At 38.5% G+C, this 19,043-nt stretch overlaps 2 protein-coding genes across 5 annotated transcripts in view; both read right to left on the reverse strand.

The window, feature by feature from the left end:
• Positions 1-1,085, reverse strand: part of si:dkey-178e17.1 (tricarboxylate transport protein B, mitochondrial) — a 34,408-nt gene extending 33,323 nt beyond the window's left edge. Inside the window, 1 exon segment of the mRNA XM_051921125.1 lies at positions 668-1,085. Within this exon segment, the coding sequence (XP_051777085.1) occupies positions 668-802 (135 nt within the window). The 5' untranslated portion in view covers positions 803-1,085.
• Positions 1,086-5,014: 3,929 nt separating this feature from the next.
• Positions 5,015-19,043, reverse strand: part of cltcl1 (clathrin, heavy chain-like 1) — a 78,814-nt gene continuing 64,785 nt past the window's right edge. The window contains exons 29-33 of one of the 4 annotated variants that reach the window (XM_051921115.1): positions 17,768-17,938; positions 16,722-16,943; positions 14,662-14,682; positions 6,856-6,931; positions 5,015-6,614 (exon numbers count right to left, since the gene is read on the reverse strand). In XM_051921115.1, the coding sequence (XP_051777075.1) occupies positions 6,499-6,614; positions 6,856-6,931; positions 14,662-14,682; positions 16,722-16,943; positions 17,768-17,938 (606 nt within the window). In that variant the 3' untranslated portion in view covers positions 5,015-6,498. Of the gene's footprint in view, positions 6,615-6,855; positions 6,932-14,655; positions 14,683-15,855; positions 15,924-16,721; positions 16,944-17,767; positions 17,939-19,043 lie in introns of all 4 variants that reach the window. The other 3 variants (XM_051921114.1, XM_051921117.1, XM_051921116.1) reach the window with 3 other exon arrangements.

Here is a 19,043-nt window from a genome sequence, read left to right on the forward strand (position 1 = left end):
TTTACAGCCAAAGGCAAGAGTGGTACCCAATGCTACTACACCACCATTACAGTCAGTAATTTTTATTTGATATCGAACCATTAACAAAATGCAACTCTGTAAAGCACTCTACAGGCCAGGCAAGATTACCATATAACTTCCCTCATAACCTCGTGTGGAGATTAACTTCAGAGGGCCCTGAATCGCTCCATTTAAATTGTCATGCACTTCCACCAAGCAAAATCAATGTCCACGTCACGAGGCGTCCGTTTTCGTTTGGGTTTCTCTCTGGCAAGGACACAAGAGATCGAAAGCTACAGAAGATACGAAGCCTGACAGAACTGAAATAGGTGAAGAGACTTTTTCAGATGGAATCGTAATCAGCCCGCAAGCTATTTGCTTTATTTTTTGACATTAGTCACCCGTCTTGTTTTTGGAGCATCTCATGAGATTGAAAGCCCACCTCCCATCGGGTGGAGTACCTCAATGTGACAGTCCCAAGAAAAGCGCAACACTCCAGCGCGCAGTCGCAGGGAGACACCTAGTCATCACAGAAACTAAGGAGCCCCCTTCAGCGACCCTTCGTGTTTATGCCCGTGTGCGCATACTCGAAGCTCACACTTCTAACATGTTGCTTTCTGTGTTTTGTTCGCCTTACGAATGCATAAAAACTGAACACGTGGTGCACGTCCCCCGATCCGCAAAACTTACCTGCCAGAATTGCTTTACCGGGGTGAGTTAGTTTGGCTTTGCCCGCTGGAGCCGCCGCAGCCAAACACTGGGGTCTGTAGAAGGGGCTTCTAAAGGTGCGGTTCGAAGCCATGCCCGAAATAGCAAGTCTGAAGAGGAGGACGAGAAGAAAGCTCTGTCTGTAAACGGAGCCGTGAAGAGGCCTGGCACTGGTTGGTTGGTAGGCAGGCGGATGAACGAACGAGGCGCTTTATGCCGGTAGTACTATGCCCTTCTGCCAGCTGACTTCTCTACACCCTTGCCCTCTTCTCTCCTAGCGAGTCTGCACTTTGAGGCGGGGCTCTTTCATTTCTCTACACGTGGCGTCACATCCTTAACAAACACACACCACCGCTGCGATTTAAGGCGGAACGGGAAAAAAAGGAGCGGCACCGCCCCCTTCGCGCAGCCGCCGCGAGGCTTACTATGAGTCGTCACGGCACGCCCCTCTCTCTGGAAGGGTCCTTGTGAGCGCTGAGTGTTTACAGTTTTGTGATATTAAAACGAGCTCTGCTACAGTAAGTAAATTGAAAATAAGTAAATGGAGAAAAGGGAAAAAATGCAAACCCAAAAGAGAATGCCATGCAAATGGTAGCTATGTACTGAAGATGCTGCGATGAGAAGAATCACTCTGAGCCACATGGTTACTGTTGGAGTCCTGCCGGGAACGCGCCTCATTTAACGTTGGAATTTGCAAGTTTCTTATAAATGTCACACTAATACGGAGGAAAACTATCCCTGTCTAATTCGTGCATATCTGTTTTATAACACTTCACAGTTACAACAGACGATTATGGCGGAGGGTCTCATTAATGTCCACTTTGTGTACGGTTTAATGCCATTCAGTGGGGAAGGCTCTATCCCTGGAGGAACCAGCCCCTGGCCAGGATGCCATTATGTCTCAGAACACATTCATACATAAAATGAAGCCATAAAAAAGGACAGTATTATACAGTATGTAGCATGTGATGGGCGTTTTGCATATCTCACACTTGTCAGAAATTTCAAAATTATGTGATTGGTAAATAAGTGAGAGCGACAGTTTGTTAGCTTGCATTCTTGTAGTCAGTTAATGTCATTCCATTTTGACCATTAATTTTCAACCTCGCTTACTCCAACTGAGGGCGGGGGGGAAGATATGCTGTAGTGTCAGGCCCAAGGCAGAAACAAATGGCAGACAAGACAGCAGTTCTTTTCACGACTGTATCTGGCTCAACACACACATCCATGTGGTGGAATATGCAGACTCCAGACAGGCAAATAGCAGGGCCAGGACCCCAAACCTGCAGGTCTTCTGTGATGACTGCCCAGTCCATCATGTGTTTATGGAGAAATGAAGGAAGGTAGGAAAAGGCTGTAGACCGGTATCTTCTTGCATTTTTTTTTTTTTTTTTTTACCTCAACCCATCAAAGATGGAAAATTATGCATGTGTGTGAGAGATTTTATATATATATATATATATATATATATATATATGCGTATTTATTAATATTGTATGATAATCATGATTTGTGTTAAATATCGGTTTAGATCTTTAAAACATTTACTTCTAAATATATATGGTGTATGTACAGCTGTTAGTGTTGTTGTGCTTCTAAATGGGACAAACATGTTACACTCCTTTCTGTGTATTAAATATAACCAAGATGAGTGCTGGGACACACATAAGAGTAATGGTAGTCAGTAGTATAAAACAATATTTGCTAACCACTGACCCTTGCGTCTTCTCTGAGTTTCACCAAACTGTCTCTTTCCATTTCAAAGCATGATCACATCTTTTTTTTTTTTTATCCTGCCCAGGACACCACCCCATCTTCAGCTGTCTGTCCACCCTATTGGTTGGTGATGCTATTTGCATGGCCCATCGGTCACTTGTGCCACACCCTTCATTTGCGTAAAGCATGGTCTCAGTGCAACACAGAGCAGGTAGGTTAGCATAATATTAACAAATATGAAATACATTTAATGACCAAAAAAAAAAACATGCCAGCTAATTTTCTGTTTCTGTAACACCACCAACTTTTAATCAAATCTGTCAAAATAGTTTTGAGATTTTGGGGTAGTTTTTCTGTTGGGGGGGAGGAGGTCATGGTTACCACTTAGTATAATGAAATATCATTTCTTAGTGGCCTGGCCTAGATGTACAGGAAACTCTTTTTGCTGACGAGTGAGTGAATAAATGGATCAATCAACTTTGTACTATTTTTAAAATCTATATGTACTCACCGACTTGCTTTCGATGAATCAATGTACAACACTGTGTAATGTGGCAGCAAAAATCAAGTTTTTATTGGCAAAATCCCCCCACGTCATGACTACATTTGATCACCCTGTAGTATTTCTTGCCATTTGCTCCATCCCAAGAAGCTTTGCCCAAAACCCCAATGCACATCAACAGCCTTACTTGTGGTGAGAAGTACTCGTACACCAAATTTTAAATTTGGGTTTAGGAAAACACAGTCGTGCATAAAAAAAAACAAGCAAGAACACAGGGATTGTTACAGATATTCTCATAAATTACACATCTTTGCTTAGTGTTACATCTATAATTAATGCAAGAATTCTTTAAAACATATTGTTACTACACTATGCCACTGTAAACATTCTAAAACAGCAATTCAATTTTTCCTATATTAAAATTTTATTTTAACTCGCACACTTCTCCAGGGATGGTTCCTTCCTTATACCAGAGAGTGAAAATAATGAAAGGATAGATGGATGTTTAAGTTAATACTCAAGATACTTAGAGATCACAATACATACCCTTCCTTGTCACTTTCCTGATTGAACAATTGTCTACTGTTGTTTTCCTGCCAGATGAGGTTTGTTCAGAGGATGAAACCTACTCAATTAGCATTTGACACAAGGCCGGAAGAAACCCTGGACATTCAAGTGAAGTCAACTTAAATCATTTAATTTTTCTGTATAATACCCCTTTTATTGTATGTTACATCAGACTATTACACACTTTGTAATTATCACTGAATGAAAGGAATGACCATGGTAGAGAAGCTATTGTTCATCAATTAGATATTAAAACAAAAATTTTGACTTTTAATGCAACTACTGACCTCCTTTGTGAATCTTGAGGCAAGTCATCTCAGCATAATGTATCCAGCAGAGGAAGTCGTGAGAAATATTGAGCAAGTATTTTTAAACTTCACAGCAGCCATTGCTTTACTGTAGGTCTTTCCAAAAGCAACCTATCTGATTGTGCTGTGTCCTTCAAACAGTCTTAGCTAGTTTATAAGATGCAGTAATGGAGAAACATCCAATCTGATGTTCAATCAATGTTTTTTGTTCAGAGATTTTATTAAGAAAAATTAGACAAATATAGGAACTGCAGCCTCTAGTTCTCTTCAGCAAGACCAGGATCGATGTACAACTGCAGAGTGCAATTCATCAGAATATTAGTTGGGGGTGAATAATATACATGAAAGGTAAACAAAATCCTACATGGATCAGCAGATGTCTCTTTCTGTAGTGGAGACCTAAAACCACTAGACATTTACTTAGGGTATTTTTTCCAAGAAAAATTACAACAAATCAAAAATGTTTAATCAGAGAAAAATACTGAATTCCCTTGGCCTGTCTGCTAAGCTCAATATGTGGTGGCTGCAGTGAATACAAGCTTTCACTATAAACAGTCTCTTCAGTAGAGGCCAATTTAAGTCATAAATTCACCATTTGAGGTTTGGCTTACATAATGTAATAACAGAAAACCAGTTTTGAGAATTTTAGTTGGTCAGAACAGTGGGTCACTTTTTTGAGTCTGTTTTGCTCTGCATTTTAAAATAAGGGAGTTAAACTTCAATGAACCAACACAGAGGCATGTAACTGACCCTGCAGCTGAGCTGCACATTCACAGTCACTCACACCTGAGCCTGGAGTAGAGAAAAATAGCAGCAAAACACTAATGAACTGACTAGAGAGCAGAGGCACCTTTGTAGACCAGCTTGTTCACACATTATTGTAAATTTTTGTAGACGTTTGTGCCACTGATACATTTTTCAATCACAATACATGTGTTCAGATTTTTTTTTTTTTTTTTTTAAAACAGACCCTTTTTAAAATGAAGTTCTGTTTAATACATTGATAACAGCAAAACCCTGCAGCTCTTCTTTAAAAAGCTGAGTTAACTCCTCCTTTTTATATTTTTATTTTGCCAAAGGCCTGCATTGCCATAGTCAGTTCAACTCCCTAAATGGACGCCTGGCTTAAACCATCCTTCCATGTTAATTTCACACAGACAGGAAGCAGAATCTTTGTACAGTAGGTGGAAAGCCACACAAAAATAAAAACTACTTGAGGTGTGTAAACTTTTATTTATTCAGCTGAAGACATTTTGGAACAGAATGTTTACAGCGCACATAACTTCTGTTTACCTCTCTCTTTCAATAAATCTCCATATTTTGTGCAAAGTGGAACATGTAACACTGAAGATGCAGCCACCCACACTACTGAAGTTCTGTATTGGTGCTACTGAAACAGCCGCCTATTGCTCCAGGGGACAACAGAGCTGTGTAAAAAGTCTCCCACAATACCAAGGTGGTCCCAGAACACTAATTTCTTGCATAAATATGAAAAACTCTATGAAGATTTTAATTTATGTCTTTCAGCAAGCAGACGTGCTACAGAATAAATGGCTTTCTTTTAAATCCTAAATCCGTTCACTTTGGACTAGAATCTTAAACTGCAGACAATACATATGGGTTTACATTATAAAGGATTTGGGATTAATCAGGAGGCTCACAAGGTTAATAAATTATACATATTATGATTTGAGTACATTAAAATGGTTATATTAAAAAGTGCCACGTTTTTTTCTAATCCCTGGAAAATCTATAGCATCCATAAAAATTCCTCCCTTCAGTCAGTAACATTTTTAAGTCATTTAATCTAAGCTAATACATCTGTGATTGGATGCTTCATATATCATAAAGTTGTGCTCCCGATATATTTTTTTCTTCTCCTTAGTCAACACGCACCATTTGGCAGGACATGCACATAAACGTGAACACTTCCATTAACCTAGATTTATATATTTTTATATATATATATATATATATATATATATATATATATATATATATATATATATATATATATATAAATAAATACTTTTATCCTTTTAACTACATTATGTACCTTTAATTATTATTAAATAATGTATTAAAGCTGTCACAAATTCATTTTATAATAAAAACCAAATAGGGAGGAGGAGAAGCTCTGTTTTCTGAGGGATAACTTTGTGGGCAAGTTAGCCTTTATCTGAGGGAGAATCAAGCAGAAAAAATGCAAAATGAAAAGAAAGCATCTTTTGGTATTGACAACAATGAACATGTTAGCTTCAACAAGACGCTTAGTCTCAGCTTTGAAAACATACAACACTGACATCCCAAGGGTTGTCTTTCCCTCACATAAAATTCAAATATGACCTTATCTCCTCCCTATCAGGATGATACAGTACTTTATCAACACAAGCAGTCCCTGCTTAATTTAACAATCCTTTCAGAAACATTTCTAATTCAGTGCGGTCAAGTTCAAATTTGAAATCAATTGATAGAAAAAGCTGCATTTTCAGAAGTTGGAACGTAACAGTTAATATATTCATGATAATAAATACTGCCAGCAACTAACTTTTTAGAAGTCGTTTTCATGCTGTGTAAAAGTGTTGTGCGCAGCCAAACTAAAGAACTGGTTGCTCTGCAGTCATTTCTTTAAAAACCCAAGTGGTTGTGCCAAGAAGGCCTAGCAAAAATGATATACATCATTAACGGTAGATTTATTTACATATTGTAACCATAGGTGGGCTGAGTGAAGCCTGCAGGAGCATATCCATATGAAGGGTATCCCGATTGAGGAGGGACTGCATTTGGACCAGCTGTCAACATCAACTGCTGACCTAAATGGTGTATAGAAGAAAAAAAAAAGTTTAGGGTTTTGGTTTTATGCATGAAGATAATATTTTTATGTAAAATCTGATGCTACAATAACATTAAGCTGTAGATCATTTACTGCATTTGGAATTGCACAAACCATATACTGCACCTGAGAACCTTCCGTTATCTCTACCAGGTTCCACAGAGTGCCACTGTAGTTCCAAGTTGTACATACAGCAGTGAGTGAAATTTACAAAGACATACCAAATACTATTGGGGTTGGCTCTGCAACTTCCTGCTCTGTTTTCCTCAGACTTTCAGACACTTCAAGCTTATCCACCTGAAAAGTTGAGATTTTTAAGTGCTTGGCCAACACACAGAAAGTATCAAGCTAAAGCTCTTTCAGACAATGTGTAACTTGAAACATGACACTTCACAAACATGATATTAGTTATCAGTATAATGGAAAAAAAATGTTATTTAATAGGTCAGCACACTTCACACTCAGAATCATTTACTGTTGGGTTTGCTTTTATGCTTCTTCCATGTTTTTACTTCAAATGCTTAAATTAAGAAAAATGAGATCTAAGTGCACAAGAAAAGGAAAACATGAGAGGGTTCTTCAACCACTCATTTCATCATTTCATACAAATGACAATTTGTGGAGTTGCAAAAGCAAAGTGTTAGTGGAAGAAAAAAATGAAATTTAAAATGCTAAGCCAATGTGGTATGCTATTATTCCAGCAGTAAATCAAAAATAGAACACTATACATTTGAATCTTACATCATTTCAAAGCAGAAAAATAATTTTGGTGGTATTTGCAGCTATTGTGCAAAATGTCTAAAATGTAAAATCAAGGTAAAGAACAAAGAGTTCTCCTTCCACATAGGTTTCAAATACTGTACATATTCACTTCACAGATTCTATAGTTCAGTTCAAATCTGTCTTTGGTTGTGAGTATGGAGTAGGGCAGATATTTGTTTATACCCCAAATCAAGAAATCTCAAGATCAACTTTAAAAAAATAAAAAGGTTGATAGTTGTATGCCTTAGCTATAAACAAGATGAAGAATAACAATCTTCCTGAAATTAATACCATCCATCCATCCATCCATTGTCTCCCGCTTATCCGAGGTCGGGTCGCGGGGGCAGCAGCTTGAGCAGAGATGCCCAGACTTCCCTCTCCCCGGCCACTTCTTCTAGCTCTTCCGGGAGAATCCCAAGGCGTTCCCAGCCCAGTCGAGAGACATAGTCCCTCCAGCGTGTCCTGGGTCTTCCCCGGGGCCTCCTCCCGGTTGGACGTGCCCGGAACACCTCACCAGGGAGGCGTCCAGGAGGCATCCTGATCAGATGCCCGAGCCACCTCATCTGACTCCTCTCGATGCGGAGGAGCAGCGGCTCTACTCTGAGCCCCTCCCGGATGACTGAGCTTCTCACCCTATCTTTAAGGGAAAGCCCAGACACCCTGCGGAGGAAACTCATTTCAGCCGCTTGTATTCGCGATCTCGTTCTTTCGGTCACTACCCATAGCTCATGACCATAGGTGAGGGTAGGAACATAGATCGACTGGTAAATTGAGAGCTTCGCCTTGCGGCTCAGCTCCTTTTTCACCACGACAGACCGATGCAATGCCCGCATTACTGCGGATGCCGCACCGATCCGCCTGTCGATCTCACGCTCCATTCTTCCCTCACTCGTGAACAAGACCCCGAGATACTTGAACTCCTCCACTTGGGGCAGGATCTCGCTACCAACCCTGAGAGGGCACTCCACCCTTTTCCGGCTGAGGACCATGGTCTCGGATTTGGAGGTGCTGATTCTCATCCCAGCTGCTTCACACTCGGCTGCGAACCGATCCAGAGAGAGCTGAAGATCACGGCCTGATGAAGCAAACAGGACAACATCATCTGCAAAAAGCAGTGACCCAATCCTGAGCCCACCAAACTGGACCCTCTCAACATCCTGGCTGCGCCTAGAAATTCTGTCCATAAAAGATATGAACAGAATCGGTGACAAAGGGCAGCCCTGGCGGAGTCCAACTCTCACTGGAAACGGGTTCGACTTACTGCCGGCAATGCGGACCAAGCTCTGGCACCGATCGTACAGGGACTGAACAGCCCTTATCAGGGGGGCCGGTACCCCATACTCTCGGAGTACCCCCCACAGGATTCCCCGAGGGACACGGTCGAATGCCTTTTCTAAGTCCACAAAACACATGTAGACTGGTTGGGCAAACTCCCATGCACCCTCCAGGACCCTGCTAAGGGTATAGAGCTGGTCCACTGTTCCGCGACCAGGACGAAAACCACACTGTTCCTCCTGAATCCGAGGCTCGACTATCCGACGGACCCTCCTCTCCAGGACCCCTGAGTAGACTTTTCCAGGGAGGCTGAGGAGTGTGATCCCTCTGTAGTTGGAACACACCCTCCGGTCCCCCTTCTTAAAGAGTATTACATCTTGCCTGAAGAAGGGGCCTGAGTTGCCTCGAAAGCTTGCATATTGTATGTAATCTTTCTAGTTAGCCAATAAAAGGTGTCATTTTGCTTGGCTTTTCTCTACTCAAAAGAGAAAAAAGTACATTTCTCAACCATAAACCAAAGCAGCTAAACCTAATTTTCAGTGAAACATATCAAAGCAGGCCATATTTTCAACATAGCAGGTGCATGTTAACCACCGAGACCAACCTACTACTGATACATGCAGATCATGTTTTAAATTTGTGTTTTAAATTATATTGTAACTACTGCCCCATCTTCTAACCCCTTGTCTCTGTCTAGATTTATATAATGACTTTAAAATGTACAAGTAGTGTATTTCAAATGTTGATGATAGAAGCAGACCCTTTATTGTAACTTTTAAAAAGTTGGCCTTTACAAAGACACTTTAGTCCTTTTCTATGCTGAAACAGCCTATGTTAAAACAGCTTGCTACTTGGCTACTGAAAATTGTACCACATCTGCCAATGCTACAGCAACTTAACCTGCGAAGAACAGGCTACAATGACTGGTCAGGTTAGCCAAAAAAGGTAACTGGCACCAGTCTTCACAACTTACAGTACTTGTACTATTCCACTTACCCCTCACGCCCAGGCCACAGCTCCTCTGAACTGCTCCCATCTGCCAGGCGTTTTACTACACCAGAACAAGCAGATATAAGCCCAATTTCCTTCCACAGGCCATCAAGTTCATAAATGGTCAATTTGGCTGTCCTTACAAATACTCCCCTAAAATCTTACAATATTTTTTACATTTTGCTTAAGCTTAATTCAGTATTTTATTTTGGTATTATTTGCATATGTGTACTGATCAGTTTTGTGTAAGTCTGTCATGTACCTGAATGTAGAAAGTAAAAAAAAAAGTTAAATTCCTTGTACACAAGTATACTTGACAAATAAATGTGATTGGGACTTTTGTGTGTTTACTTTAGAATTACATGAATAGTTTGACAATTAGTTTAGGTTGAAAGTTTAATAAGCTGTGCAATATTGTATGTCACAAGGCACAATGAATGACACATTTTTAAAATAACACAAGGTCAAACTTTTTTTTAAACAATTATTTTTAAGTAAGTAAGGTGCAAATAAACAAAAGGTCATAGCCACTTGGAATTTTTTACAATCCAAAGGGTTTCCTCATTAAACAATTAAGCAATTATACACCTAATCAGAAATAGATGTTTGTGGTACCATAAGAGGTTTAATAACAATAAAAAAAAAATAAAAAAGTAAATTAGCTGTCACAGTTTATTCAAAACCATAAAAAATTAAAGCACCAAATATAGGCAAGTATTGTGCAGCATGGAAAATAAATTGCCACTTTTTCATGAAACAATTTGGATTAAAGTTCTGGTGAAATAAACATCAGCATGCAAAATGATAGTGAGTTGACAATAAATTATGCTGGGAATACCGAGTGTAATGCAGGGACCAGGGGTCTCATGTATAAACGGTGCGTACGCACAAAAATGTTGTGTACGCCTGTTTCCACACTCACATTGCAACGTATAAAAACTAAACTTGGTGTAAAGCCATGCACATTTTTAACGCCAGCTCAATCCCTTGCATATGCAAGTTTCTTGCTCGGTTTTGCAAACTGGCAGCACCCGACAGCAAAGCAGTGCTACTGTTCCTGTGTGGTTTCCCTTTACTTTTTAGATTCACATCCCTGATGTAGCTTTTTCAAATATCCTGAAATTAACATATCGTTTTTTAGTTCAAGGCATCTGATTGTAATCAACCTGTAACCATATAAATGATGCACGGAATGGCCAAACTATTCCAAATAATATAGCTGCTTTAGTGTTATTACTCTCAGTGCACCACTCAGAGTATTTTAACTCAGTGTATTTGACTGTGGAATCACAGCTGTTCAGCAGCTGATCAGAAAGTTCTACCGCAGACTGTGTCAAGAGCGGGCAGAAATATCGGGATAAACATCAAGCACATGCTGCCTCAGCAATGCACAAACTGTATTTGAACTTATCCCATTCGGTGAACGCTTCAGAGCGTTTCCTTTACGGACCTCGCGGTTCAGAAGCAGTTTCATCCCAAGAGCTCTAAACGAGTCCATTAAGTGCTCCCAGTAGAACTGTTTGTACTTACAAAGTACAATGACTTCACTGTAAACTTGCATTACAGTTGTAATACTGCACAACCTGAGCCACTTATGCTTTCATATTGTATATTTTTCACTGCATTTTAATCTTATTATTATTATTGTTGTTATTATTTTACCATTTTATTTGAAAATAAGTTTATGAAGGATTTGCATATTGAATCTCATTGTACCATACAATAACAATAAAGGAATTCAATTCAATTCAGTAGAAGAGAGCGCGTATTTACAGATGATGACGACTAGCTTCTAAGTCGATTTTCTTGAAGCTCCTGATATCAATTTTAAGATGAAATGCAGTAAAGTGTGTGTGTATATATATATATATATATATTTTTTTTTTTCACGGCATTCGTAGTCTGAATCACAATCGATCTACATGCTGCCAAATAAACGAACCACACGCCGTGGCGCAATGTTAGGGACTTCGCCTCTAGCGCTGACGTCCGAGGTTCAATTCCCGTAAGGGAGTGCGGTGAGTGTGTACGCCTGATGAGCCCAGAATTAGGGCGAAACACGTGTCGCGTACTCTTTGCATTATTTGACAGTAAACTATTTTCAACCATATATATATATATATATATATATATATATATATATATATATAACATCATACAACTACATTTTTAACTTCATTTAAATAATGTATTGTGTCAGTGATTAAATATGCGAGAACATGGTGAACAGCAGTGGTAGTGATCTGGCGGCCCACCCCATTCAGGGATTGTTCCTGCCTTGCACTGTATGATTGCTGGGACTGGCGTGATTCTGGATGGATAGATAGACGGAATAATTAAACATATACTACGAAGATATTTCAATGTTTCTTAAGTTTTGAAGAATCAGCGTTCTAAGCTTACAGATGGCTTGACATTTATTATAGGGCTGATTTGTGTGGCGATTGGTTATTTGGAGAAAGAAAAGGAAGGGCAGGAATCAGGGGTTAGTACGTTTGAAAGAGACAGTACTGCTGCAATAAACTATTTTATTGAGGGTCGTATATGGCACAGCAAGCACCTTGCGGGAGGCAGGAACAATCTCTGTAAGGGGCGCCAGCTCGTCGCTACCACTGCGCCCACGTGCCTCAATCTTTTATACATGCTTTAATTTCTATCATCATGAAAATGCTATCACGTATACATCTTAGTATTTAAATTGTTCAGAGAGATGCAACATCATGAATGTAACCTATTCTATATCCTGTAGGCATAAGAGAAAGCCCGTTTAAGAAGCACATAGTGATTCACAAACATAACAGTACATAGAAGAACATACAGAATACGAAGCATTTAATGTGCTACTTTAGTTACGATGGGATTTGAGAAACTAGTAAAAGAAACAATTTTAAGATGAAGTTTATGATGTTCTACTTTAATGACAAAAACTACATGGATTAAAGTGGAAAATTCAACTTTTTTTTCCCACACTGTGTCCCAGTTTTTTTTTCTTTTCTCTGTATACTTCCATATGATACTCAGACAGTGGGCTACAACTCGCCTTTTCACTACAACTTTGATATCTGACCACTTCTAATTTATTTCGGGCAGTGTACGACTTTCTAAACTTGAACTTTTGAGTTTCTCCACCACTCTGTCACTTGATCAACTTCCTTTTGTTGTTTATATCACTGTTTAAACCAACAAATACAGTAATCCCTCCTCCATCGCGGGGGTTGCATTCCAGAGCCACCTGCGAAATAAGAAAATCCGCTAAGTAGAAACCATATGTTTATATGGTTATTTTTATATTGTCATGCTTGGGTCACAGATTTGCGCAGAAACACAGGAGGTTGCAGAGAGACAGGAACGTCTCTTTTTCAAAAGTTTAAACTGTGCTCCATGACAAGACAGAGATGACAGTTCAGTCTCACAATTAAAAGAATGCAAACATATCTTCCTCTTCAAAGGAGCAAACAAATCAATAGTGCTGTTTGGCTTTTAAGTATGCGAAGCACCACGGCACAAAGCTGTTGAAGGCGGCAGCTCACACCCCCTCCGTCAGGAGCAGAGAGAGAGAGAGAGATAGAGAGAGACAGATAAAAAAATCAATACGTGCCCTTCGTGGTTTTAAGTATGCGAAGCACCATTCAGCATGTCGTTTCAGGAAGCAGCTGCAGCTGCACAAAAGATAGCAACGTGAAGATAATCTTTCAGCATTTTTAGACGAGCGTCCGTATCGTCTAGGTGTGCGAACAGCCTCCCTGCTCACACCCCCCTACGTCAGCGCAAGAGAGAGAGAGAGAGAAAGTAAGCTGGGTAGCTTCTCAGCCATCTGCCAGTAGCGTCCCTTGTATGAAATCAACTGGGCAAACCAACTGAGGAAGCATGTACCAGAAATTAAAAGACCCTTTGTCCGCAGAAACCCGCGAAGCAGCGAAAAATCCGCGATATATATTTAAATATGCTTACATATAAAATCCGCGATGGAGTGAAGCCGCGAAAGGCGAAGCGCGATATAGCGAGGGATTACTGCAGTACGCTTTTCCATGAAATTCTTTTTCCCTGAGCTTTTGCTATTGTATTTTCACAGAACGCAAAACATAAGGGGCTATCTATATTGATTGGCATATTCAAAGAGGCCTAGTTCTGGGAGGAGTCGGGGTGGGGCGGCAGGCACATGCACGAGCTTTAGTTTACACGCTAGCTGTGATTTTGATGATGGTATAAAAGGTCATACCTGTCTATAATTCTTTGAACCACTGTAAAAAGCAAAATTTTTTTTTCTTCAAAGCTTGTATTTACAGACAAACTTCACTAATCGGATACAAGCCAATACTTAAACTAATCAATCTTTATTATGGGCTATAGCAGTCTTTCTTACAACGGTGTATGCATAATTCCTGGATTTATCATGCTCTTGCATTTCCTAGACGCTTGTTACATAGCCTTGACTGAAGGTATGAACAAATCAAAGTACTTTGTTAAGGCAGGTAATGTCCACAAATTAACAAACCATAACCAGAAATTGGCTGCTACAACAAAGCCTTGGGAGCAAAACTGGAAACCCATTTATTGATAAAACACTCACACAATGTTCAGCACTAAGAGTCCACCTTGTGCCGCTTGTTGCACATGTGCTCTCGGCTTGCTGTCCTGTACTCAACAGTATATAGTTGTCTGCTACTTTGAAATGCTACCTCCTTACATAGACACTGCACTGTATGTTCCAGACTAGAATGATCGGGGGGTAGGGCAGATAAAAAAAAAAAAATTAAATAAAGGTCAAAAATGTAATGGAATTTGTATTGTCAGTGATCAATGAACCTTTCTGTAGGCACTTCAACAAAGAGAACTGGATTTCCAAACTGAATCGTCCCATTGCTTTTTAGTTGTACATATGCTACAAACAGACACGCAAGTGTTAGAGTAAGTTAGACATTCCCACTAGTATTCGCTACATCAGAAACCTAAATCTATGTTAAAACAAAGAATAAAAAGAAAAAGTCAGAGACCATCACCTTCGCCGCAATCTCATCAACCTGAAAAGGAATTTGACAGATGAAACTTCATATCTGGGCTAACAAGTAACAAAAAAATGAGTAAAGAAAATAAGGCATTTTTATTTCTCCTATCTTTTACCTGCTCGCCTCAATCCCAAAGAATTGATTATAATGTTAAAAAGCAAATCCAAAATCAAATGTCTTTCTTAACAAAATAATTGGCACTACAGTACTCAGCAGCACTTATTGTCTTTAAGAATACTTGAGAAAAGAAATAACCAAGCTGTGTAAGAGGACTTTTAACATAACATACAGTATGTGCTTTTGTCCCTGTGATAAATGACATTTGCTAGAGCTCTTTTACATGTTCTGCACTGACTGTTTAACAAATTCTAGTAACCATCTACTTAGTAGTTTTCTTTGACCTTGGCCGAATATCATAACACCATAAAACACCATGACTCTAGAACATCGAAATAAGCACATTGGACACTAGAGGGCACAGTTTTACAACAATTAATTGTACTTTAAAGACAGACACTCAGAACCTTGAAAAAAGAAGAAACCAGTTATTAATTTTCTAAAATTATACATTACAATGTAGGGTAGCTAATGAAAGACATCTCAGAAATACTCACTCTGTAATAAACAGGAAACCGTTAAAAGAAATGCAAGAGTTTATTTTTTAAATGAAAGTAAAGGCATTTTTTTGTATGTGACAAAATTTTAAAAAGTCAGCTCATATGAACTAGAATTTTTGACAAGAATCATGTTTCTTGTTTTAGATGGTAAAATAAATAATACCTGTAATGTGTTTATACAGGGTGAGTCAAAATTATGTTAACACTAATGGTACTGCTATGTACAGTGCATCCAGAAAGTATTCACAGCGCATCACTTTTTCCACATTTTGTTATGTTACAGCCTTATTCCAAAATGGATTAAATTCATTTTTTTCCTCAGAATTGTACACACAACACCCCATAATGCCAACGTGAAAAAAGTTTACTTGAGGTTTTTGCAAATTTATATACTTTGAATACTTTCCGGATGCACAACTTTTGTGGACAATTTATGTGCCACATATGGTACATGTGTTGAACATGATGGCGAACAGGTTGAGACATTCCTGTAAATCATCTTGCACATATAAAGTATGTTTTTTAAATAAATTGTTCCCACCATTCAAATGTTAACATAATTTTGACTCACACAGTAATAGTATTTTCCAAAGTTTGTTCTGGATATCCATATGGTGTTGGAGTGCAGGAAACTAATCTCTAATTATTAAAAAAAAATGCATGATGTGCTTAATAAAAACAGCATCTGTTCAAACAGCATCTGTAATTATGTTTCCTGCCAGATAAAATGACTAAAGTTACTAGTTGTGTCTTCCCAAGCAGTATTTTTTGTATGAAATAAAAAGGGAGAAGTCCTGAATAAAGTAAATTGGATAATTTTTTAATAGAATACAGCAAGATATTACAAACAAGGTGGAGTGTTGAAGAAATTTTAAATAGTGTATGTCAAAGATTGCACTTTTTCATACATAATATTACTATAACAATTTACAATGCTTTTATGTAGAAAATAAATATATAATTTAATTTAAGCCTCAAGTAAAGTAGGAAACTGATCCTGCAACAGTGGAATGATATTCATGGAAACAACAGCCGTTTATTATTTCCTGGTGCTACACTTGAGTTTTAAGAAATGTATAGGTACAACAGTACAAAGGATTTAGAAATTTTATAAAAATAACCTCTGTACAAGGTGTTTTCAAATAAAAATAATACTGCTAATTACATATACTCCACATAAACAACCAGCATGTCAATATTTATTTGACATTGTTGAAAGTCGAGTTTGCTTGTTTTGGCCTAGTGTGTTTTTTTTCCCCACTTACTCATTACACTAAACTGTGTACATGCATATGCACACACACACACACACACACACATAAGGTATTATACGGTTTATGGACAGTATGTAATGTTTCACACTAGGGATCCAACATAATAGTAAAAGGAGGGGTGAGGGTGACAAGTGATAAAGGCCCACCAAGCAAATGCACTTACTTTGGTTAGGTACTCCCTCATTACTTGGATAAAATAAGGCATAGCAAAATCCATGATATTATGCCTCCAGGCAAGCTCCAAAACTACATCAGGATGTAGCAGGTCATAAGATGTAAACAGACAAGCTGCAAAGCACTCCTTTTTCCCCTCTTCAAGGAACCACTGCAGTAATCTCTCTGCAATCTCTGGATCCTTAGATTCAGATGCATACTGCATTGCATCCTAAAAGAAAATACAAGACACTGTGATTGAGGGAACCCCTATTTCATTAATAAAAAAAAATGCTCTGTTCAGTTTACAGAAAGAACACTCACTCAGCTTAGTCAGTTCTGCCGCAATATTTTTTGTAATATAGGTGTCTGCACAGCACAACACACTTGTGCATCAGGTTAAGTGACTGCTTTCATTAGCATTCTTTACCACTTAACTACTACAGGCAGAATTAAAGTAGTATGTGAACTAATAAAAAATAAATCAATTTGATTTGACACTGGCAGTGAATATTAAGATTGAAAATTAATTAACACTGCAATGAGACAATTCTGAAATTGAATAAAACAAAAAAACAAAGTTCTCCAAAGATAAATGCAATCAGAGAGGAGATACAATGACTCACAGCTGCTAGATGGCAAAGTGTACTTAAGTTAGGAAATACGTCCAATTAGCAAGACACCCAGGCATTGACATATAAATCTGTTATTTTAGTAATAAAATACTGCAGGAAAGTACTGTTTTATGTGGAATTAAATGAAAAATAAAATATGTAGGGAAAAAGTAAACTTCCCCAATTGTGGTTCAAAAAGAATGTAAAATTTAAGATCTTGATTCTTCTAGCATTTTACACTGTTAATAACCATGCCATATTTTATATGAACTGAATGATTCATTTTGGGTTATCGGGTCCACAAATTGCATCCTTCTAAAACAGAATCACATTGGTCCATAAGTGGTCAATAATGTTAATGGATTTCTAAATAATATAAATCTGTTGAAGATCCAACGTCAAAATCTGATGTATATGCAAGCAAAGCAGAACTGTAGTTTACCTTGTAGAGACGGTCTTTTTTACACAGCTCCACACTTTGTTTCCACCGGTTGTTACCCTTGTAAAGGTAAGCCGCAATTCGCCTGAACTCTATGAGCTCGTGCTTCTCTAGCCGCTGGGCAAGGCTTATGTTGTCAAAATTATCATAGGCATCAATGGAGGCTCTGAGACCCTACAGTGGATACAGTAATTGTCAAAATAATTATTAAAATTACTTTCTATAACATATATAGAACTGCACAGGAATATGTAAATAGAAGCAACCCTGAAAGTTGCCTTGTCAGTCTTGACAGAAGCAGACTTGGGTCGGCAGTGAAAAGCATAGCTAACAGGCTCAGGTGAAGCTAAACAGAAGGAAAGTGAAGACAAACAGCAGGCCCAAATTGATGGTATCAGTGTCGATGAGGATGCTCTGCCTTCATTTTAGAACTTAATGGATAAAAGAGTCATGCAAATAATTTAAACTTTAATAAAATGTGTTTGACATTCCTTTTCTATAAAGTCCCTAATAATGCCACTGTGTCAATGGGCACATTAATAAATGCGTATCTTTAGTTTTGCCCCAGGTAACATCATATTATTAAGATACATGGTATTAATCTGTATGTGTGTAATTTAGAAATAGCAACAAAAATGCTCCACATCAGTTGAGCTGACTTTCTTCTGTTACTGTCATGAGATTCGGTAAAGATCCATCCACCTATCAATTATTTTAAGGCTTTATTTTTTTTTTTTAAAGCAAACAATGCAATACCACATTTCAAGAGTACATAGTATACAAATTACACACACTTGTACAGATGTACATTTCAGTACAGTGTTCTTTGCACAAAAGTAATTTTTAATAAAAATTATTAAGCTCAAAATCTGCCTTCACTGATTATTGAGATGGGGACCATGGGTGCTACTCAATATCCATCCATTTTTTGTACTTGCTTTTAGTAAGTTCACAAGGCAGGAACCAACCCCAAACAGGACTTCCACCACATTGAAAAAGTACACATTTTAGAGTGGTCAACCATAGCACACACCTGCTTTGGTGACAGTTTAACGTGTCCCAAAAGAGGTAATCGATCAAATATTGTTTTCTAAGAGAGAGAGAGAGAGAGAGGTTGGGAGCAAGCGCCTATAGTGTGTTGCAACACCCACCACATAACAAAGCACCTGGATTGGGACCCAACAGCAGCGAGTGACACCTCAGCACCACACTGGAACAGTGTAAGGTTTTTTATGGTGGCTGGAGAAATCACTCATATTACACCACTTGCCGGTTCAAG

Source organism: Erpetoichthys calabaricus, chromosome 18, assembly GCF_900747795.2.
Source record: "Erpetoichthys calabaricus chromosome 18, fErpCal1.3, whole genome shotgun sequence".
NCBI classification, from domain to species: domain Eukaryota; kingdom Metazoa; phylum Chordata; class Cladistia; order Polypteriformes; family Polypteridae; genus Erpetoichthys; species Erpetoichthys calabaricus.